At 31.2% G+C, this 25804-nt stretch overlaps 1 protein-coding gene across 1 annotated transcript in view; it reads right to left on the bottom strand.

Moving 5' to 3' along the window:
- LOC130443920 (hemicentin-2) overlaps positions 1–25804 on the bottom strand; it is a 182152-nt gene that overhangs the window by 106273 nt on the left and 50075 nt on the right. Inside the window, exons 2-7 of the mRNA XM_056778818.1 lie at positions 23602–23734; positions 21118–21332; positions 12248–12364; positions 10710–10916; positions 7807–7958; positions 5590–5734 (exon numbers count right to left, since the gene is read on the bottom strand). Of these exons, the coding sequence (XP_056634796.1) occupies positions 5590–5734; positions 7807–7958; positions 10710–10916; positions 12248–12364; positions 21118–21332; positions 23602–23734 (969 nt within the window). The remainder of the gene's footprint in view (positions 1–5589; positions 5735–7806; positions 7959–10709; positions 10917–12247; positions 12365–21117; positions 21333–23601; positions 23735–25804) is intronic.

Raw genomic sequence — 25804 nt, 5'->3', positions numbered from 1 at the left:
TGAATCATAACAAAAGTTATTTGTTATTTTCATTCCTCCCAGACCCGAACGTTCTGCGCAAGGTCCAGTCGTATTCCCATCGCTTCTCCACCCTGACTACAATACTCTAAATATCAGTTAATTGAGAAGGCTTTGAGTAAAATTCTACTTCAACATAACTCAAATTAGTTATTGAATTATCTTCCACTGACAATGACACTGATATTAGGTAAGAACTGACTTACGCAGGCAAAATATAAGTGTATCATTTTTCATTGAACCGAAGTGTGCATATTTTTCGACACATTTTCATTAAGCTCCTCTATATTCAACCAATAAGCAGAATCTAATTGAGACATGATGATGCCAGTGACGCACGCAATTACAAAGATGGCTTCATCTCTAACAGTCATTTTATTTATATGGTAGATTATGTAAGAAATAGAGTTGAGAAAAAACACTTAAATTCGAGACAAAAACAAGAAGAATAATGTTTGATTTTATGAGTGAAACATAACAAAGATTAAAAAGATATTTGTCTAGCTAACTGATATTTATAAACGAACAAGTTTTGTATGAAAGAAAATTTCTTCCTTATCTCATGGTGATTAATATATTAATTCCTTAAATATTCAACTTATATTTTTCTTAATAAACCATCTTGATTTTAGGTCTGTTTTGATAGAAAATTCGTTTAGAAAAAAACAAGTAAAAGTTTCGTTCTATTTTGGTATTTAACAAAATATATGAAATACTATTCTGATACACCTTATATATGATGTTTGTCTCGTTTCGTACTGAAATTAATCGATTTGAACTAACCACATAATTCAACATGTAACGTGAAAAGCTATTGCTCAACATTTATCAAACTGAAAGGTGTATAATAAAAAATGCTTTATGTGGGTAATTATATGCCCTTTTTGTTACTTTATCATAAATAAACAACAATGTACCTATTAATACACTTGACATCAAACAAATAGTAACAAGCAGCTTTGTTTGATAATAGACCAACGGTTGAATGTAATTGCCTTCGCGATATAAATTTTAAAATTATATAACAATCTACATACTATAGATATTTCTAAATTATTCGAAATATCAACTTTATTCAGAAAAATGGGAATTGATAGAAATGAGAAATATTTAATTGGCTCTAGTGCATGAAAATCTAGGGATATAATTGATAGGTGGAGACAGAAAAATGTCTACTAGTCGTTATCGCAAATAAAGAATTCCTTTGAAGGCCTGCAACATCTGTACTTGTGGAAACGATATTTTCTGAACTGCCATATCAAATCTCCATAAATGACGATTGAAATATATAAAAGAGATCCTATTGATTATAAATGACAATAAAATTCATTAGATCATGTAGAAAATAAATTTTCTATCACAGTCATGGAATTATTCACCAATTTCGCAATAATTATCTGTAAAAGGTATTGATATTACAAGTTATACTATAATTTGTAATTTGATTATGAATTCAACAAAACGTATTATTTATTACGTGAAATTTTTAACACAAAACCAAAAAACTAAATTGGTATATTCACATACAAGGCGTGTCAGAGAACAGAATACAAGATTAAAAAGTGGAGACACTCCTAGAAAATAGAAATAGAAGACCACCATGAAGCTGGAGATAGGGCATAGATAAGGAAATGCAGAAGAGAGAACTAACTAACAGGATGGCAGGATAAAAACAGATGACGGTTAGAGATCGGAAGACGTCAGACGTAAACCGATAAATAATGATTTTACGACTAAGGAAACAATCCAGCTTGTTTGAAGAAGTTAATAAAATACACGCATTTTTATTTTCCAGATTTAAAGAGATTCAAAATAAAATCGACCAAATTTACTGAATAAGTTAAAATTAAATCAACAATTTAGCAATTAGAATTTCATGGATTCCTCACGAACGCTGAAATTTGAGAAATCTTAAATGAAGAAATTATCACCAGATATATAAAATCTCAGAGAAAATGATAGTTAGGACAAATGAAACGGATGACAAATAAAAGTGAAATTAAAAGAATAAGAGAATAGAAGCCATTAGGAAAACGGCGCAGAGGAAGATCAAAAAGATAATGAGAAAGTCGAGTAAAAAATGATCTGATTAAAATGGGAATCCTTGGATAGAAAAAATGGAGAGAAATGGCGGAAGAAGACAACACATAGAAGGAACGTTGGTTTTAAGAAAAGAAACATTAATAGAACATGGATTGACTTATCACAAAACACGAGCCAAAAACCTCTTGATTGAGCGGTTACTATTCCCATAGGAATGTACAACTGATTATATATAATTAGAATTTTAATTATAAGGATTGTTAGGAATATTTAACATGAACAGTATTGAATATTTGAAGAGTATTTACGGTTAAAGAAACGAGGTATAAGATCGTGTTCCCACATTCTAAAGTTATTTTTTTTCGTTATTATTTTTCAATAGGAAATAGTCGAAGTTAGGAGCGGAGTATGAACGAAAGTATGCGCACTATTGTTAATTGTTGAAGGGTTGGCATGAATTCTGGTCTCAAGAAGTAAAAACATACTCGAACTCAAATTAGAAATAGAAAGTAAGATCGATATTTTGTAATATTTCCTCAAGTGGGAAAAACCAAGGTAATTAAGCAATTAAATAGATATGTTTGAAAAAGATTTCTCAGAATGGGGTTTAAAAGGGGCATTAGTGAATTAAGTCATAAATTTAAACTGAAAAGGTCCACATCTCATTATCGTTCAAGTTTTACAATTAATACAAATATGTTTTACAAAAGTTGATAACGATAACAATACTTGGAGCCATGATATTTTATTGAAATCAAGTCAAGATCAAGACACAATATTGACATTTGAAAAAAATGGCGATCAGTAAGATTTCTTTTCCTATATATCTATAATTTATGCTTCTAAATGTTCTTGATTTTAGTATCTTCTATTTTATAATTTTTGAAAGAAATATAGAAAATGCCGTTTGGATTTTTATTCAAGTCTTCACCAAAATAAAAGTCGAAACGTTAATTCTTATCTTTGTTTCAAAAACTGCTAAAAAAACTAATTTTAAAATAGATTTAGAGGCATAAACGTATCAAAAGGTCTAAGAAATAAGAAATTAAAGAAATTTATATATATAATTATGTCCCCTAAATACTACCACACTTTTGTAACTCATTTCAACTGTATAATAAAGTCACCTAATACGAAATCGTATTAGCTGAACTGGAACGGTTTCAATTGGATAACCATAACAAGTTACAACATCAGAAAGTTTGATAAATAGACACGACTCCACTCTAATATGACTTCGATTATATTTAAATTTGATTCTAGAATGTATCTCAATTAATGAAAACTAGAAAACTAATTAACAAACCGTTGACCTTGGGGTGATATGTATTATTGACTTTTTCAATCATATTACATCAAAGAATTAAACTACAAGAGAACTTATTTTAATTGAAAAAACGATGAGTCATTTTATCGTCATAAACCTCGCAATTGTAGCCTATCATAATTAGAATGAACAAGCAACTTTTGGTTAAAACACTATGGTATGATTTCTTGAGATTCATCCTTATATATGTATACTGTCCAATGAAATGTTGTAGTTCTATTGAATTTTTACATCTGAAATATTGAAACATTTTAACACTACAAAATATAAACATTATAAATCTCTGATGTGGGCAGTTACTATTGAGTTTGGTCGAAGTTTTAAAACATTGCGTATTATTTCAATGTTCATCTTTGAATCAACAGAAGTTATATTTCCGAATTATTCTCAGCAAATAAACAAATTATAAACTTATGTTTACAATAAACCTCCGACTAAGTCGCGTGATATTTGTTTAATTTGAACGAACATAAACCTCCAGATACTCTGCAAAAATAAACAGTAATAATATATCAAGATTAATCGTGTGAACATTTAGACTTTTCTACATTCATCATATGTTTCTTTCTAAAAAAATTCCTCATATTTATAGAGTGTTAGAAGCATTAAAGACCAACTAAACACTATAAAACATTTTAGTATATTGAAATTGGGAGTTAAACGTACTAAAAGTTCTATCCAAAATACCATAAAAATCGAAAGTGATGTTTGTAATAATAAAAAATGAATAGAAATGTGAAAAAAGATTTATTCATAGGGAATTCCGAGATGAATGCATATAATGGGGTTATACAGTTAAAAAAGATTAAATAAATAATCATCTACCACTGAAAACACGCCTTTAAGATATTACTACAAAATTGTCTCATCTTTAGGTTGTTAGAATAAAACTGACCATAATCTAAAACTTTAGAATGAATAAAATAATGGAAGAGTAGTTAAGTTAAAAATGCAATGAAAAGTGAATAGAATATCAAACATGTTTCTTTCGAGCGCAGTTTTTGGCTTGAGTCGAAGGCGAGTGCCGCAGATCAAGTGGAGGACAATTATATTTTAACAATTTTATAAAGTTAAGCCTGGTAGATTATTTTGCTTCTACACATTTTCGTCGAGTTGCATAACATTCTGGACAGTATAATTGTCTATTTCCGAATTTTTTGAAATATTCTACGTTAAAGCTGTAGCTCATTTTCGACTTCCAGCCCCTATCATACACTTTTCAACAGAAATATTTTGCGTCCAAGCTATTACTCATTTTTGGCTTCCCAGCCCTAAACAGTATCGCCCCAAATTTTTTAATAGGCAGAGCCTGGGCCAAGCATGGGCTCTTGGAACTTTTCTCTATGAGTAATGGTTTTTGAGTCTTCTGATAACCCTCTAGAATGAACTAAAAAAGTATTTTCAAAAAAACGATTCATGTATGTGTCTTGATGTGTTTGGTAGCATATTATTAAAAACATCGGATACTATTCGAACAATATCTGGAGACATATTATTAGATAAAAAAGCAACAATAGAGCTTGGCTCGTTTAGAAAATGACAGCAAGAATAACTATGAAGTATTTTTCTCTTGTTATAAAAACTTAAACAAATGCTGCCATGCTCTGAGTAGACATTGAGTGTACCAAATTGTCATCGTACATGGAAAACTGATTAATATAATATGTGACAATATATGGTTCACTTGGGTAAACAGTGAGATAATATTTCTCACTATAATGGTAGATATTTCTCACTGCTTGATAAAATCTTCTTTTTGAACCTATGGAACTGACGACAAAAAATTAAAACATTCTATAGCATCCACAGAAAAAGATATTTCCATTTATATTGTTACCTTTAGTCCTCCTTGAATATCATATTATTTCATCTTGCATAATATTCAAACCGAGGCTACTTCTGATCAAGTTGTTGAGTAGAATTTCATCATTCTATCCATTTCAATGTATAGTATCACTCATTTACTACTACATTTACTAAATAAAACAATTAGAGTATTATACGATTCGTTCACCTATCATCCAAGTTGTTTCATATATTACACACAATTATGTTCTAATTATACATCATCAATAATACTTTTAAATGCTGAATACCCATAAAACTTTTTCTTTAAAAATATAAAAATATTTCATACATCATTTTATTCCCGTTAGACTCTCACGGATAAGAAATTGTAAGTGTGGAACTTAAAGACTCACAAGCAACATGTATTTGTCTCCGATCCTCGGCGTATCCCCCGGGAAATCTAGGATTGTCTGCTCGACACACCAGATCCTTGCTGTCATCTTCTACTGCCACATTAAGCGACAAAATGCTTCCAGTGAAACTTTCTGTCTCTTCTTCCTGTAAAAAATAGGAGTATAATTATATAATTGTTAGTATTTATTTTATTTCACCTTCATAATTCGTATAGTTCATAAAATCAAGGGGTTTGAAAAATTTTTAGCAAATTTCGATAGAAATAATTTCAAGAATGATATTAATTTCAATCAAGCATATTTCATTGGTGTTTCTACAATATAAGAGATAAATCTGTTCGGATGGAGATCAGTTTGCTATTTAATCAATTATTTGGAATCATTATTTCGATTTTCCACATTGTAGAATTTATTTCTTTCAACAAAATGAAAAAAAGTTTTGATTTATGTGAGTTTTTCTTGATGAAGGCAAATATTATTACACCCCTTATAATGTTTGAGAAAAACTAGTCTCCTCAAGGATTGCACGGATGATATAAAATTTCGCTAATCACCACCTCGTGAAGGTATTATCATGGAAGAAGATATGATGAACAATTTTTTTCAATGATTTGATGGCAAAAATTAATTATTGCAGCTCTCAATCCACTGGAAATGTGATATTCTACCTTGATATGATTTATTCTTAGTGAATGAAAAATAAGATTTTAGTGATTTTGATCCCGAATTTCATAACAATCTCCTACCAGTTCCAGATCTAGTTGTTTTAGAATATTTAGAACCTTTGATTCATGTATTTAAAAAACACCGACTATTATTAATAGTTAATTGAAAACTAGTGAAGTTTATGAGGTTGATATCTGATCAGCAGAGCAGGCTTTATAATATTTCACATAAAGAATTTCTATCCCCACAATCAACTATACAGTTTTTTTTCTTTATCGAGAGATTGGACGTTTTGCTTCTAATTTCGCAGTATTGCAAGTGCAAATTCTCACCAAGAGGTCAGTATAATAAGTATTTAGCATTCCTACCCTATGGTGTAAATATATTCAAAAATATCCATCGTGTAGTACATTCTCGTATACGACTACTGTCAGTATTTCAGCTGAATCAGACATGTACTTTTGTTTTGAGCGCTAGTGGAAGCGGATTAGAATGAAAAAAGAGCAATATAGATTAGATTTGAATTAAAGGCCAATAGGAAGCTATGTATGGTGACTCTTCTCATACGTTTGAGTCAAATATTAGTTTAACGTTCCAAAGTGGTTGAACGTTGGTTCCTGATTTACGTCCAGATGCTTTGAAACCCACCAGAGGATAACGTGACAAAAATCCACCATCTCATTTTGACAAATCACCAATTGAAGGTGTTTAATTTAACTGAGACGGGAGATGACAAGAACGGCTTTTGAGTAGTATTGGACGTTTTTTGAGCGCAATCTAAAAAAATTCTGAATCATTTCGTGATTTTTCTTAAAACATAGATCGACTAGTATACACCAAAGCTCAAGGAACAGTTAAAACGGTGTATTTCAATCGCCGAACGTATTCCAAAGGAAACAGTAATAAGGCTGAGCTATGCAAAATTATTGTCGAAATTTGCAGTTAAATGAAAGAAGAAATGACTGTCTTTGGCGAAGAAAAAAGTGCCGATCCACAGTTCCCTCCAAATTTGACCCCGCGAGACTTCTTTTTGTTTCTAAATTTGATAAATTCAATTGCTGAGCAGATATTTAAGTGGAATGAAAGAAAATTACGACTACGAAGTCTCTTTGCGAATCCCAAGAAAATATATTTTTCAGACAATTAGAAGAAATTAGAGCAACGCTGGAATAAGCGAATCAAACGAAAAGGCCAAGTACTTATCGGATCTACCTGTTATATACATATACATATACATATACACAACTGGTTATTCGGGATAGATTGTCTCAAAATTATCAAGATCAATATTTCATAGAAAGCAAATTTTCTTATTCAAATATGATTACTTGCGTCAACATAATGAACTCAATGTCAGATACTAACCTCATGCTGAAACTTCGGGTAATCGAAAATAAATACTCTAAACTACCGTAACACAGTTATTTCTGTTCTGATATCTCACTTCTACTGCCTTGTAAAGCACAGAATGAGGCTAATACTTAGAGTGCTGATATTGCACCTAAAATTAGTTAGAAACTCGGCTAGTGTAACACGTTGTAACTCACTTACAGTAACAACAGCGTTCCTAATGGCCCTTCCATCAAGTAGCCATGTTAGTTTGGCAGGTGGATAAGAACCGGAAGTTTCGCATCTTATGTTTTGTGACTTACTGATGGACAGCAAATCATTAGGACTCACTATCTTCACTTTATTGGGTTTCACTGGAACAGAACAAAATATAGTAGATAATTATTTTCAAAATACTACTTTTGATTGCAAAAAAATTGATTGAACTCTCTATATCATCAATGAGAACAGAAAGCTGGTCCCAAATGGCTATGATGAAATTCGATAAAATGTTATATATGAAATATTCAGAGTTCGAAAGCTTCTAACTAACTAACATTTGCAAATTACAAATGATATTATTGTATTAATGTTTGTGTCAGTTATCGAAAAACTCTTGTGATAAAAATATTCTTAAAATCTAGAACTGGGTGATAATAATTTTCTGTTTTTGACTATGAAAAGATTCATAATCGTCATACTTCAAAACTGGTTCAAATATGAAAATATTCTAATCAATTTCTTATAAAAATGCATCAAAGATAGAATAGTGTATTTCATTAGGAGCCTGGAAAAATTCATTTCTGGACGTGTGATGAACGATAATTTTTATTCTACTTATCTGAAAATCAACCTTAAAAAGGATAAGTATTGAATTTAGCACATTTTATATTCAAAGTGATCATAATACATGTAATAGTATCAAACATGATTAATATTTCCATGGTAACAATAAATTTATTATCGCCATTTTTTTATTTACTGTCAGGTGTATGCATGTTAGTTCCAAAAAGTGCACACGGAAGAAAATCCAGATATTTCTAAAAATATATTAGAGCTAGCGGCTCAAGTCAGTGCTGATTTGATATCAGCAAAATTCAGGTAAAGATATGAACACTATGATGAAATTTTTTATCAAATGAAGTGATCTCCAGAAATTTTAAACTGTAAATGATGATATTCTTTATTTTGATGAAAAATCCAAGAATATGGAATCTTCCAGGTTATGGAGTCGCTTATTAATACTAAAGAGTTGTTTAGCTATAAAATAAATATCTGGTAACAGAAAATATCCAAGAGCTATTATTTATTGAAGCGTCAGGCTGTGGGCTATATACCAAAAAGTTCAGGGCTCTAACGTCATAACAAGTACCCACATTTTCATGTGATTTTAGTGTTTGGAATCTTTGGTGAATGTTGTAGATACAATTTAGTACATTCGAGGTCAATATATCAATACGGTACATACTATCACATTCAAAAACATAATTGAAAATTCAAAAAATTAGTGCGAAATAGGTTCTAAATATTTTGTGAAACTAAAAGATATTGACCGATACAAATTAAGCGTTATTTCATCGTGAGAGAAAAGTTTTTATAAGTAAGTTAATATCTACTCAACACCATTGTTCATTATAATAAACAGGAATTGTAGGTAGGTCAAATAACACCTTTATTCATATTATCTACTCCATTTTGCAATATTAGGACATGATTTTTATTTGAATTTCAGCAAATCAAATCCTTTCCGAACTTGGCGAATTATAGTGCTATAATTTCCACGTGAAGAAGAATATTTTCTTCACAAAAACATTAATACTGAACATTAACACATTATCATTACACATACATTATTACTACACCAACACCCACAAATACACTGTCCGACACGCGTTTCGATAATCAAGTTATCGTCTTCAGAGACTTCAGTGTAATTGTGAGTGTTGGCGTAGTGGTAGTGTAAACAGTGTGTTCACTATGAAAATCATCAACGGTTCCAGAAATTCCGACTAAGTTAAAAATAGTACTATTCAACCTATTATATTTAACACTTAATATCCATAAATCAATTTTACTAAGATAACCATCAAGCTTGATTTTCCTATAAATATGAAAAATATATTTCACAGTAAACAATAATTTGCATACAATGGAGCGTTTCTGTCAAAATGTTGTCCGTTGGTTGTTATTAAATTTATATTTGCTTCGAAGTGAAACTGCGTTTACACAACCAAAATATTTGTTCAAGGTACTCTGGCTAGATATCTCAACATGCGTCAGTAACGAAGCAGACTAATGAATTCTATAGTTTATGTAATTGCATACTTATTACCTGTTATTTTGGTTTGGATAGTAGATTAATTCCTTGAATAGCAATTTTTTTGGACCAAAATTATCTGTTAAATGATACAGAATCATCATTTAAAAGTCATCATTATTTTAATTCAAAATTAGAACACACAACCTTTATGATTTGGTCGATGATTTTGAGGAACTGGGCTTATTGGCTGACCGTCATATCATAATATTAACATTGAAGATAACTTGGAAACAGAAATATAATCTACCTCAGCTCGTCGTTAATTGGGCATTTCCAAAACGATATTGTATGTAACCTTGATTTAAGATGTTTAACAGAATTAACTACAGTAATTATTTTTGCAAATTAGTTCATTCTATTGTTTATGTTAATTAATTAAACAATAAATTTTGAGCCTTCGAATATCCAAGTGCAACATACAAACAAACAACAAAAATAGTTGCTCTCATATCAATCTACTGTTTGACCCGGTGTTGGCTATCGGCCCATATTTCTTTGATCGCGAGGATGGAATGTCGGAAACGATTTCTGAAGCAGATGGAGCAGCTGCTAGGCAAACTATGGACGTACTGCATAAGAAACATGAATCGTATGTTAATGTACTAAAGACTGTGTTTAAAACAGAGAACGTAGTGTATTGAAGAATACATTAAAGAGAGTATCTCTTTTTCTATAATTATTTTATTAGTAATTCAGTAAGGACCGTTTCGGTAGTATAGAGTAACTAATGAATTAAATAAATATTTTGATAGAACGCACATTTTGGGAAAATATATTCTTCACTATGAAGCAAATTGATACTTACAAAATACTGTTAGCGGTACTTCCCTGGAAATATATCCAGCAGTCTCAGCAGAGGAAGCTCGACATTCAAAATGAGCTCCCTTCAGGTACCTCGGAGTTGAGGCTATCACAAGTTGATTAACAGTCGTATACGACTCTCTACTGGAGTCTATCACGCTGTCCAAAATTGTACCATTGTACCACCAAGTTACACTGGGCTTAGGGCGGCCTAAAGTATGAAATAAATTATTGGAAATATTGTTCGTGAAAATTACTTGTTTATTACAAATTGAGCAGGCAATCGAATGATTTTTTTTATTTTGATATTTATTGTCTTATCAACTATCAATTAGCGAGTTTACAGTTTGTGATACAATTGAGTGTTTGCAACATTACAGTTTTCGTTTGAACAGTTGTTAAGTAGTCTTTGCTTTTTGATACTTTTGACAGTTCAATAATGAATGTTTCATATTTTCTCGATTGAATATGAAATGTGTCGCTACAGTGCTTCAAGCGATCGATTTTTATTTGATTCATACGACAATTACAACTGTTTTTCTTTGGATCAACGCAGGGCATTATAGATTTTAATATCGATTGCAATCTAGTTCACTCATTTCACCACTTGTACTGTAATTTTTATCCGATTATCACTTTATAGTCATTGAGTATCATTGCTTCTTCATGGTTAGCTGCTTTTTTTCGGCACATTGGTCTACTTTTTATTTCCCTGGAATGCTGATATGTTATGAGACCCAAATAATGAAGATTAATGAAGAGACCGAGCGGATGTTTGAGAAAAAGCTGTTGAATGGTACAGAAGAAGTCATAAAAACTACTATTTTATTATATTGATCCATTCTGACGATGAATGTTGCCTTTAATATGGCATACAGTTGTCCAGACGTTATTATGTGAAGATAGTTTGAATGTGTGATTTTTGATTGCCAGTACTACTGCGAATCTTAGTCCATTACGTGTTATTGATGCGGCGGTGTACATAAAATATACATACATACAGAATTATTTGAAGCCTATTTCGGTGGGAGTAGGAGATGATTGTTTGATTTGTTTCCATCCTCTGAAAACAGCTCATGTCCATAGTAATGGTATGAAGATTTCTCACATGTAACCATAGTCGATTCTTTATCTGATGAGAGCCTTATATGGCTTCTTCGTAAACATAGAATCAGCGCCCCATATTTAGACCATTTTGGCAGACTTTTTTTGGGGTGTTTAATATGTTGTTTCCATGTAAGTTTTTATCGGAATTATGTACAGAAATTCAAGATTTTGACCGTTTAATGAATAACGAAATTAATTTCTCGATTTCCATCCTTTCTTGATCATTCATGCAGTTATTCCACCGAAACAAAAATTGGGAGAGTATGTACAATATTTTTGAATCGATCAAGTTCAATATCATTATTTAATTATTATAATGCTCAATGAAATTTGTTCCTAACGCGTTGTTGTTTTCTATTTTGTCGACTTCCCTGAGTGGTCAATTTTATCATGATAAATCAAACTAATTAAAATCTAGAGGACATTGTCACTTACCACCAGTAACTTGACAAGATAAAAACAATTCACGTCCTTCTAAAAAAGGTCCTGCCGGATGTCCAGCTTTAATTTCCCGGCCTTCTGCGTCAAACACTCTAGGAGCCGACGGCTGATCTGAAATTCAGTACATTGTTTCGAATACTGTGTGTTCTAAACACGTATGTTTTAGGATAGAAAAAAAATGGCATATTGAAGTATCATTTTTCACAAGCAACAAATGGAGTTTAAGGATGTTTCATTTTTATATTTATTCAAATCTATAGATATTACGTATTTCGTGGATGATTCCTGTTATTTAAAATGGTAAATAGTGAAAATTATAGGAAATCATTTGCATTCGGTACGTCCTCCTATTTTTTGTAGCATTCCTTATTCATAGATTCATTATTTCAATCAACATTTTCAATCTTCCCAAACATTGTGAAAATTAAATTTATTTGATATTAGTTGATAATTCATTCTTGACAATCTAGACCCCAAAGCTATGAAGTAAATCGCAATGGTAGCTGTAATCTAATTGATCGAAAATGAAATAGAAGCTGCATAGGATGTATTGAATATATATACGTGAAAAATAAGCATCAATAGTCCAGTCGATATAGGCTCTTACCTCCTTTTTTTTTCTAGCGCATTTGAAATTGTGAATTTCTAGGTGAGGAGTTCGATTCTGAATTATGTGCTTCCATATTTTGTTTGTTTGCCAAAATCAGGAGTTTTCTCGTAATTGACTAATAAAATTGAATTTTATCCAAAATGGCATAATTATTTCATATTTATTCTTAACTAAGACATTCGAAAGCTTATGAAATTAACTAATTGTTCTTTTTAGCCAATGAAACTTTTGAACACACAAATTAATCTATACCAACTTTTATTTAATCGGGGAAAAGTCCGAAAGGGTTGAACAAAAATAAGCCTGTTAATTTAGACATTATTTAGGATCTATTTACAAGGCCAAATATAACTTTCTTGTGATCTGGATCTAGCTGAATGGGGTCAAAATTACTCAGAAATTAATCAGATTAATATAATGTAACTTTAAAAAGGGTTTTAACGCAAGATGAGCTGGTCCACACTTTCTTCTCGCATCAAATGCGGCCGCTTTCGCTTGATTCCTTGGCTCAACCGTTGCAATAAGTTTGTATAATTCTCGCCGTTGATAGTTTTTCCCGTTTAAAGACAGTGAATGAAAATTATCCCACACGCATAACAAAAAAACCGACTCTATGACCTTGCCCGCAAATTGAACGGTCTTTACCTTCTTTGGAGCCGGTTCTCCTTTTTTCGTTTATTGTTTTGTTTTTCTTTTGCTAGGGTTTAAAGTGATAGACCCACGTTCCACCCATGATTCTTAAACGGCGCAAAACTTTCTGTGAAACATTGCCAAACACTCGATGGAAACATCTTTACGACATTGTGAGAAAACGCGGCTCCTATCTTGTTCACGGCTTTCTCATATCCAAATGTTCAGCTAATATGCGATATACCGCACTTTTTGAATTGTCTACTATGTCTGCTAGCTCGCGCAGTTTCAATCAATGATCATCTAGTACCGCTTTGTGGATTCTCTTCATTATTTCTTGAGTCATCACCTCATTTGGTCACCTATATCGGTTGAGCTAAGGGTTTAAAAATAAAAGTATTTCATCACATAACGATGATCAACATTTTCCATGTTCAAAAATTCACTGAAAACGTTCATTATAGATGGCTGATGGCCATCTTCGTAGTTTTTCTGAATAAGAAATATGTCTTCACATATAATTATTCTGCACTGTTACTGAAATATGAATAGAATTTTTACGTTTTTAGGTTTACTGCAATCCTAAAATTTGATTGCCTATGTTCAAAGCAGTTTAAAAATAGTTTTCTAAATTGTTAGAGTTATATACAATAGAAGTTTTGATATACTTATTCATCAATCAGCTCATGAATCGAAAAGCAGTTTAAAGCTTCAGGGGAAAACAGGCAATTTAAAAAATCGATTTTTTCAATTTTATAAATTTTTGAGCTATGGACATATATATAGAAATTTTGACTCGTTTTATTAAAATGTCATTAAGGTTCCTTTCGTGTATTTTCATAATAGAACCTGAAGTATAAATTTCTAGACTTATTGTAACTTAACATTCATTTTAAACGAAGCAATGGTTAGGTGAAGTTTTTTCAAATGTGTTTTTCTCGAAACGATAGACAAAAAAAATCTGAATATTATCATAGTCCAAAATATATGTTTATTGCAACAAAATTTTTGAGATGTCAAAAAATCTCTCAGTTTTTTGATAGCATTTAGATTCACATAGAGAAGAAACACATGATAAACGTGGATTTCAATCTCTTTGTATTACGAATGAGAATTATGGCTTCTAGAATAATGCAAAATTGGTTATATTCATTTCTTATACTAATTTATTATGAAGCGAAAACGCTTTCCTATTAATCTTTTCCTCCTTCAATATGTGATTAACAGGCGTCCGTATGTAGATCAAAGTTCTCTAGTTTTTCTCTGTTTTTGTAGTATTTGCATAACCTCAATAATAATACGAGTACAAGTTCATTTCTGAAATTATCACTATCCAAAATATATTTTCATTTCAAAAGGAGTAGTTTAGATATCATTAGATATCAAAAAATCTTGCAAATAATCATAAATTGTCAGTTTTTGATGGCATTTAAATTCACATGGAGAAGAAACAAATATTAAACGTTAATTTTAAGCTCGTTTTATAACATTGCGGTTTCTAGTATGTTTACAAAATTATCAGACTGGGTCACTAATATCTTGGTATTTTTCAAAAATCAGAAATATATAGATACTCGAATATATCTAAATAAATTATGGAGGTTTCAGTTGATTATATTTATTTTTATACCAATTCATGATGAAGGAAAAGCAGTTTTCTAACCATATTTCCTCCCTTCAATATTTGTAATATTTGCATATCCATAATACTTTTCTAATTGACATTACATATTTTTTGGTAAGAATCAAGGGAATGAGAATTCTTCACTAGAATTTAGAAGTGCTAAATCAGCTACTTCATATGTGTATATAATAAACTGATTTAAATTATCAATACATTCATAACTAGTATGTATATTATATTCAACCAGCTGATCACAGTAGTTATCAATTTATATACACACACTCATTAGTAATGGTTATAAGCGAGTTTATTATTATGGATACTACATTGAATTTATGGTTTGTAATTAGAAATGGTACTTTACACATTGTCGTAAAAATCAGAAAATTGTAACTACCAAATTTTTATTAGTTTCATGACGAAAATCTATTACGAGAATAATTTACGTCTAAATTCCAAAACTGATTTCAAATATGCAGGGCGTTGTATATTTCTAAAAATACAAGGCTTACCATAAATGTATCCTCTATATATCCTTAATAGTGTGGAGTGGAATGCTCCAGATTTGCCTGTTTAGATATAATAACACATTCTAAAAGGTGTTTCTTTTACTCACTAAAGCACTCATGGGTGTTAGTGTTCATAATTGCTTTCAGTGTATTCGTTGCAGTAGCTTCAGTCATCCCTTTGTCCTTAAGGAACAGTTTGAAGCTAGAAGAGACTCAAAAAAAATGTAAAACTATGTCGGAACTATATAATGGTTGTTAAATCTATTCGAATTGATGTTTTCTTCAAAGATACATCATAAGGTTCAGTGAAAACGTTGGTGCGTTGTGGCGGAAGAACGACTAATTACCGCTTGTGGTAACATGCATGTGAAATCTGATATTATACTTTAACACACTTCTCTGTGAATGTCAACGAGTGAAAAAGCAGAATCGTAGATCGATGCAATTTTTTTTGCTTAAATTGGTTTTCCTTATCAAATATTGATAGCCGCTCAAATTTAGCTCTTTTGACCCTGTATTTTTGTGGTGGTCATTCTATCCTTATTTAATTACACCTTATCATATATTTTTGAAACCTCGACCATTGTTCCCCATTTTCCTCTTCCCTGCATCTGTTCGTTCCAATCACGTACTCCCAGATTTTGTATGTCTGGCACAATCTGATCTTCCCATCTATTTTTTGGTCTAGCAGGCAATCTTTTCTCGTTCGATCTCTTTTCTGTAATTTTCCTTGAATCCTGATTCACCATTCTTTCAATGTGTCCGTACCATCGTATTCGTTTTGCTTTAATTGTTCTTTAATCATTTTCTTATATATTTTTAGTTTCGCAGTTCATAAGTCCTCTATGCTCATTATTAAAAGCTTTCACTGGTCCGTGAGTTTTCTTAGTTATTCTCCTCTCATATATCCTTATTTGTTCATCGTCCATATTTGTTAGTCTCATAGTTTCAGCGGTATATGTAACTACGGGTTTCTTTACACTCTTATAGACTTATAGACAATTTGATTGTGCGTCTTATTCTATTGATCTACATTATGATTTCGTACTTATTATATACGCTATATCTCATTTGAATTCTTTGTTTTATCTTATTTTTGATGTGATTTTTGTTGCTGATCATTATTCCTAAGTTTTTAAAGGTGTTGACTACTTCGACGATGAGGTCATTTCATTCTCCCCATCTTCGATTCCTTTAATTATTATATTACTGCGCCTTATTCCTCTTTCTACATTTTTCAGTCTTTCTTCGTTTTCGGCTATTACGTAATTAATCCTTTGATATTCTTATTTCAATTCATCTATAATTTATGCATTTCTGTCTATTTTTTCTTCTATGCTATTATCTGTTGATTCCATTTATTGTTTCTTCTCCATTGCAGTCTACTCTAAGAACTATTAGCAAAAGAATTTGATTAGAGGGTGTATTTGTAGCTTTCAGCTTAGAAAGTTTTCGAAATTTGAGTTGTTATAATTCCATTTATAACACAATAATTTCTGTGAAATGATAATGACGTCTAAAATTATGAATACAGTAGCGTAAATATTTAGAAAAGAACCTGATAGCAATCACCTATTTTTGACTGCGGAAAAGTATGCGGGTTTCGATTCTAAATGTGTCCCATTTTATAAATAAATGAATCTGCAAATATTCGTTTAAATCTTGTAGGAATGATCGCTTAGTGAAATTACTTATAGAATGAAAATATTACGAACGCTTATGTTGCTTCTACAAATAGACTTCAACAAGTCGAAATTAGAATACATTGGAGTGCATAACACTATTGGATAGAATTGAAGCGATTAGGATGTTGTTACACGCTTCATAACCAACAAACTTTAAGCATTACACTCTATTAGTATCCTCTGTTTCAGTAGAAACGACCCTGCTCATTACATTAATAAGCTATTGAAACCAACAAATATATACGAGGAATACTACGGAAGTTTTGAGATATGACAACAGTGATGTGACTATCTGAAATCTGACATCGCCATTATAGAGTTTGACATTTTTAATGGTGAACGTACGCAGATTATCAACTCGCTTAGACAGAAGCAAATACTATGCTACTTATTTGAAATAACTGGATATTTCTCATCGTTCCATGAGGACAATGTAAATTCTGAATGGCACACTAGCATTTGTTTGTCAGAAGTTTTCGAGAAGATAAAAAAAAAACCAGAAGCAGAAAATCGAGCTCTCACATATCAATACAAACAAAAACGTTTTTGATCAATTGAAACATGGAATTGATGGGCGATCCTCCACATAGTCCTTGTCTGGCACCCAGTTATTTCTTCTTATTCCCGCATATCAAAAATAAATTGCGAGTTTAACGTTTTTCTACAACTAAAAAAGCGGTTGATGCGTTCAATTCACATGTTTTAGAGGTATCTCAATCTGAATGGAGAAAACGCTTCGACAATTGGTTCAATCGAATGCAAAACTATTTGGATCTTAATGAAGAATATTGTGAAAAACAATAAAGCCATAAACAATTATAACTTTTAGATTTTATTTTTCTATCTCAAGTATCAACCCTCGTATACTATCCCATATCATAACTTGTTATAGCATAAATTTCGAATTCCGTTCAAATAATTTGAATTTCGTGTCGTAGAAATATGCAGTGTTTAATTAAAATAGCCATTCGATTATTCCTATTAGTATTTCTAAATTTATAAATAGTAATTGGTTATTAGTATTAAGTGCAGAACGATGCATGCTTTCAATAATTGAAATGATTTATTGAACATTCTAATTATTATTGTTTTTAATATAATTGAAATTTCATGTTCTGTTAAAAAAAGTCGTTAAAAAAATTGTTCAAGAAATATACATAAAAGTTATAAATGCACCCGTACCAGATAATACCAAGCTTAACATATAGAACTAGCTCTGCAAACAGTAAAGATTGGCATATATAAATCAGAAAACTTTGCGGATCCGGAGCTCTCAGACTTGAATGACAGGGCTTAGCTCTGCCCAACGCGGTCTTGGCAAGCTGATAATGGCCCAAGCCTGGTTGAAGTCTTGGAAATGTAACCTTATCTCGGCCATCGCATTTTCACCAAAGCCTGGCTGAATTCTAGATAACCCGACCTCAGCCAGGCTTGGCAGAATTCTGAGTAACCCGACCTCGGCCATCCTTTAGTCGCCCAATACGGACTGAACTCTGGGTAACCCGATCTGAGCCATCCTATAGTCACCCAAGCCGGGCTGAACTCTGGTTAACCCGATCTAGGTCATCCTATGGTCAGCCAGGCTTGGCAGAAGTCTGAATAACTGTATAAAGTTTTGTTCTAATTTCTTATACATCATAGATATCTTAAAATTAAAAGTAATGATTTTTTATGAATAAAATTCTTTTATGCATAAGAGACAATAAAAAATAGAATAATGAAAAATTATATCACTTCTTTATATGTTTAATTATTTGACCAATATTTTTATGTACATTAATTAGTAGAGTGCATTAATAGAAATTTGTCATAAAACTATAATTTTATTAACAATATAAAATAAACTATTTTTACAAGCAACCAGGCCTGGTCCAAGCTTACGAATCAACCGAGAGACATTATTATCATCCCATAGTCCCACCAAGTCTGGGGCAATAACGGGGCAAATTAATATATACTTGGTCCAAGTCTGGCCTAAACTGAGCCCATCATAGAATCCTATATTGGTAAGTAATAATAATAAGAGGTGACTGAAGTGTAAAATAATTGTGGAAAAATTGCGAAATTGTTTGATTGATTTAAGTGGAGAAACAAATCAGATAATGGTAGCTTATCTTATTTCCAAACATTTCTCAAACTACTTCATTTATTTCAATAATCACTTTCTTTTAGTTAGATCAAGCATTATCATTTATTTGTCAGTGGTTAAATTGAGCATTCAAATGAGAACTAATTTGTAATTTCAAGTTTACTCACAAAGAGGCTTCTCCAGGCATTCAATTGACGTTTTTATGTTTTAAACATAACGTTTGAAACAGACAAGTGTTGAAGTAAAATAAACCGCTACGGACCTCAATTTAGACACAGAAATACTCTGCAGAACTCAATAGAAATACTATTTGTGTATAGGAGAGCCACAAGGGTCTAGAGTAACTATCTTTCCTGTAAGGAGAATTTTGAGGTTAGAAAATACTAATAAGCCGCTAGAAATTTTAGCAATAATCTCTCAACCAATGAGAAGTATATTTGACAACTTATGTTGGTGAATTCTGACATTTGAATGTATCGAACAATTTTAGCAAATTCTATTAAAGAATAGCGTACACAAAATTTATTTTGTGTTTTCTTTTCCTATTAATGATATTTTGATTATTTCCTAGGTTTCTACCCATTCGGATATATTGCTCTCTATAATATGTGGTAAGGTGAAATAAATAAACATAAAAAAGTAGATTCAATTTTTAACTACGTTAATGGAACAAGAGGCTTTTCTTCAGTATCCACAGATATTTTGAAAGAAGATTTCTGCCTTTTTTTGTAAACAAAAAAGTGGGAAAATTTATAAGTTTTGAGCCACTTATAGCGAATTGTTGAATTCCTGAATAAATTTCGGAAGTTTTTAATCTAATAAAACACTTACTCCTGGTCGTCTTAGAATTGGTTTTACCTTGAAATCTAATCTATCAAGAAGGACAGTTACAGAGTCATATGAAGAAAGTAACGAGAATCCTTTCTTGATTGTACAGGCAACAATTATTATAGCTTTTATGACGGTAAACCTAGAAATTGTAAAATTTACCAATGGAAAAATATTTAGAAATATAAATCACGGCTAGGAATAGGAGAAGGAACAGTTACAGACCAAATAGCAAAGATTCTTAGGCAAATTTGTTAGAAAACACATCTGCAAGGATGGTTCAAATGCAATAAAATGTCACCAAAAAATTCGAGTAGCATAATCGTCAGGTCATAGAGGCTAATTTATTATTCAGCTGTGGATTTGATGTTAGTGACTGTCAAATTAAAACAAGGTTTTTGTGAGACATGATTGGACTCATATTCTCCATTGTTTTCCACAACAGTTATCTCTCTGAGACTTGTATATCGAATCCCTCATTCAATTTTTTTGATCCTTTTCAAATTTTCATGTTGCTGCCTTTTTGTCATTCAAAAGCTAGTTTAGCTAAAAAAACAGTTTTATGAGGTATTTATTGGAGTATTTGAGCGTTCCTTGAACTTGAAATACATGAAACTCATCAAAACAAATGTCTCTATGTAAATATCTCGAATGAATTATATTGTTTGCATGAAATTTCATCCTTTCGATATAGTTCCTATTAAAGTTTTTATAGCAAGCGTTACTTTTACTGATACTTCAACATACTCCATATTTTCTATGCAAGTTTCCATTAATTAACATTTATTTCCATCATGATTCATAAATAAGAGGTATCATTTATGAATACGCTTGAAAGTACTACACATGATTTTATTTGTTATCAAGATTATAAGATGAAAATTCTAACCTACTAAAGTCAGATTGACTTGAAAATTTCTTGTTGGTGAATTAACAAAGTCAACTCGACATCTGAAAACTCCTTGATCATGGATGTTAACATTCTGTATCCTTAACCTAGCTTTCGAAGGCTCTCCTTCGGTTATGAAATAACTACGGGATCCCAGATCATCACTCATAGCTAGATGAGAGGCTTTGTCCAGTGGACCATCTCGAGCATCCAAGCTGTAACAAAAGTTGTAATATTCATCAGATTCTAATTATCATTTAGTCATTATTAAAATACAAAAGGAATCAAACATATAATATAATAGCTCAGAAAATATTTTGTATGTTAATCTGTCATTGTCCTTGGCAATGCCGTTATTATAATTCTCGCCGTTTTCTTACCCTAGTACGTCTCTGTCAAAGCCAGGTCACGAATAAAAATGGTTGGCTCAGCAATTTACCATACAGGTTCTGGAACTCTTTGATTTATGTGTATCTAGTTCGGCTAAATATTCTGGATCTTCCAGAAGTTGCTTCCAATACATGTCTGGTTAGCTGATCGATATGCAATTTTCGAAATAAATGTTCCAAAGCATTTACATCGACCGTTGGCATGGTTTCAAATATAAAACATAAATCCCTTGATAGAGATGTTATCAATTTATTTTAGAAAAGATACTGAAATTTATCTTTTGAGTTAGTTACAGTTTCCACGTCCAGGTAATTCTATCACTTCAGCTCTGTGATGCCGATATTATCAGAAATATACGGGGATTATCGAAATTATTTACCTCACAAAACTGTTACGACTGTCGTGGTGGATTATAATGGCCGAGATGAAGAATTTGTCAATGCCTTTCAAATAAAATAAGTTACTGAAGATGGCAACGAATATGAAAACATGATTGATATATGAATAAAGGGATTAGAAGCAATGTAAGAGTCATTTGCATAATTTTGGAAAAAATAAGAAGATATATAGAATATAAATTGAATATAAACAAGCTGAATTCAAAACAAAAAAACTATGATATATTTATAGTAATAAACCCAATTGACGAAAATTTATTAGCAGTAGAGAGAACAGAAATATCACTAAGTCATTCGCATATCAAAGAATATGTACAGGTTAAGGGACAAAGAAGAAAATAGAAGTAAACTTCTCAATAATATTTATTGCAGTAGAGTGAACAGAACAAATAAAAATAGAGCTGGAAGCGATAAATTAGCTAATAAATCTGAAACCATTAAAAATCAAATCATCATCATAATAATGTGCAGATGATATCGTGAGAGGAAATTTCAAAATAAATTGTCCAATTCCTGGATGAAAACATGGAAACGGAAGTGGATACAAATGAAACTAGAATGATGATCATAAATTGTCTACAGAAGTAGAAATTAGTTGTCGAGGAAGAAGCTAAAGTTAACATAATTAACAAATTGAGGAGAGTATCGAAGAAGCTTAATGAGGAAAATAAAATGAATCAATACATTAGGAAAACTACATAACAATAATAAAGAAAATGGAAATTGTTAGAACTACAAAAAAGTGATAGTAAAAAGTAGTAATCCACAGAAGAAACGGTAGAATTAAAAAAAACGCCATTAGGTTGAGCTAAGGAGATAGGAGAAGAAACACCACTGATGAAAAGAGAATATTAGCAATAGATAGAGAAGAATGAATAAGAGGAACCGATATCCTCGACCCACAACGTAAAAATAAAATTATACAGTAAACTTATTTGTTTAATGTTCAATCCAGTTTACTGTATTGAACATTGTATTATTCATTTTATTGGCTTGACAAAGGAACACATTTCTTCGGCGGGTGTAATTTGGGCGCTAACCATCCTTTTTTACCTGTCTGATCAAGAAGGGTAGATAATCCGACATGTATTTTCGGCGCTAAGAAGTGCAGGAAGGTCGAGTCATAAAATAACCTAATAGAGGGAAAGTTGATATATTTTTAAGTAGGTTAGGTTATGTAATTCTCTTATTTTATACATAATATGTACTTAAGTACTAAATAAAAATATGAAGAAATATAAAATTTACTTTATTCTGTAGAGTGTTACAAAAATGTTGTGAGGAAACTTTATTAAGGGCAGATTTTCCATTTAAAAAAAGTGCAAAGTAGCCCCCTCCAACGGTAAATTTTTTCAGACCTTAAGTGGTAATAGGTCATTTCTTTTATAGGAAAATCTAAAAATACAAAAATATATCTTATTATAAATGTCGGTGATTTAATAAATAACTGTATTTCATAAATCATGTACTTCAGTCGGTTAGCGCCCAAAATACACATAGGATTAAAATGACCCTTCGGTCTTGGCGCCTAGTTTACATGTTGTAAAAAGTACATTAATCCTTTAGCGCCCAAATTACATCCACCCCATTTCTTCTGAGAAAATATGAAGGTTAAAAAAATGATTGATGATGAATTATCATCATTTTTGTTGATGAAGACACATAAATAACAGAAAGGTAGTAAGAAATAATTTACCTGTAAAGTGGTATTCCAAGATTATCCTTGAACCAAAAAAGTAGAGTGACGTTATCATTGGGAAGTGCAGGGGTAATATCACATGGTAGTTCTGCGTCTCTCCCAGGAACACCCCAAACGAGACGAGCTGGTACTAGAATGAAAAATGATATACATTAGAGAGCAAAAAGAAGTTACCATGTGAACAATACAAAACCAAATTAGATCCATTACAAGATTTCAGTATCGTTGTTATCACAGATTAGTTATAATCTGGTAAAGGATATTAATCATAATTCTAAAAATGCACCAAACATGTTCAAGAGCTTGTGATTGTAGCTATATATATATATATATATATATATATATATATATATATATATATATATATATATATATATATATATATATATATATATATATATATTTGAAGCAATTTTATTCATAAAAATGTCTCATCAATTGCCTTTTGATGTGTTCAACAGTAGCAATACTTTCTGGAAGGTATTCTATGAGATCTTCTGAAGAATCTAGTTCGTATGGAAATTTGTTTTAGTTCCAGCTGACCTAGTGCTGGTTATTTACCTACAATTATTTGTTGAAAGTAATAAAAGAATAAAGGATCTCTGTATTATCCCTATTTTTGTTTACACCATGAATGGTAATCTAGAATATACTTTGTATCAACAGTTTGGATAAAAATTGTTCTGGAACCATTGGATCTAATAGATTTTAATTGGTTGATGATCTATATGGAAAAATGTTGTATTGTTTTGAAAGCCATTAAAGACTGTGATAAATATTTCCAAAAATTTGGCGGGTAGACAGCCGCACACCATTTGCCATTATATTCCAGATATTTCTGGAAGAAGTAGTTTCTTCATAGAAGGTATGTATAATTATACATTTTGTACATGCCCCATAAAAATCGCAAATTGATACAGGTGCTCACAGTAGGAGAGGTATGGTTTTAATTAGTGTAGTGATATGATAAATTTTTAAGTGCTAAATTATGTTGTACAATTTCATTCACGAACCATTACCCAAGAAAGGTTTCAATTCAAATTTATCTCAAAAAGTAAAATTGTTTCGTAACCACGTGCCACCAAACTCAATATTTAGCAACCTCAAATTGTTACATTGTAACCATTAACTGAATAGAAATAAAATAGTCCTAAATGTTCACCAATTTATATATTTCTTCGCGAGAGAGTATGAAGAGGGTTGGTTTTATCATTTTTTTCAATCTTAATGGTATTTGATTTTTTATTGAAAATGTTTTTAGGCTAAAGAGTAAATGGTTGGATTAAGTATCCGGACAACTTTGACCAATATATTTGATTGTCCTTTTTTCTTCATTATTATATTAACAAGCATATCTCGTATTTAAACTGTGAGTAGAAATATTGGAGCTTTTGATGAATGATTTGAAAAAATTTGAGAATAGGACACTTCTCTTAGATAAAAAAAGTAAACTAGTATGAAATACTCATACTAATATATTAACTTAATTGATACTGAAATATTCATTCTTTTGGTTTGTCGAATTGTTAATAGCTACGCCACACTGAACAAAGCTCAGTGCACCCGCTAATCTAATATGTCTGTGTACTTGAAACGATAAAAAATAGTTCTTGTCAAAGTTGAAAATTTTTTCTGTGCATGTCCCAACTTCCATTATGTTTTTCGGGAACTTTATTTACAAAAGTATGAGCAGTGCTCAAAGAAATAAGTAATAATACAAGTAATAAACAAGAATTTTTTATTAGCAGTTCATTCCAAATTATTGTGTTTACGTGATAAAATAATATTACCGGTCTTTTAGTTAAAATTTTCAATGTTCTCTATAAGGAAAGGGACAAAAAACGTTGTCGTGGTGTATGCCGCAGTGATATGCTTGGTAAATCTTTTCAAGAAACTTTATATTATTCTATTAGTTTTCTAAAACCTTGTTTACAAGATCGATGGAAACTCATGAAAATGAATGAGTAAAGGCACTTGAGAATTTGTCACAAATGTGCTGAATGTGATTTGTAAGTAAAGCGGTTTGGACGAGGTAACGGTCGATTCCAAAGAATTGATATTATAAATTAAGATACATATATTTGTTAATTCACAATATTAATTCCTTGAAGTGAAGATACATATATTTGTTCACTTTTGAAGGAGTATCGGGTCTACCTACCGAATATCTAGACCCCATCATTTTAAGAAAAATTGTGGT

Source organism: Diorhabda sublineata, chromosome 5, assembly GCF_026230105.1.
Source record: "Diorhabda sublineata isolate icDioSubl1.1 chromosome 5, icDioSubl1.1, whole genome shotgun sequence".
NCBI classification, from domain to species: Eukaryota; Metazoa; Arthropoda; class Insecta; order Coleoptera; family Chrysomelidae; genus Diorhabda; species Diorhabda sublineata.
The sequence above is the reverse complement of the archived record's forward strand: the minus strand, read 5'-3'. Positions and strand labels throughout refer to the sequence as shown.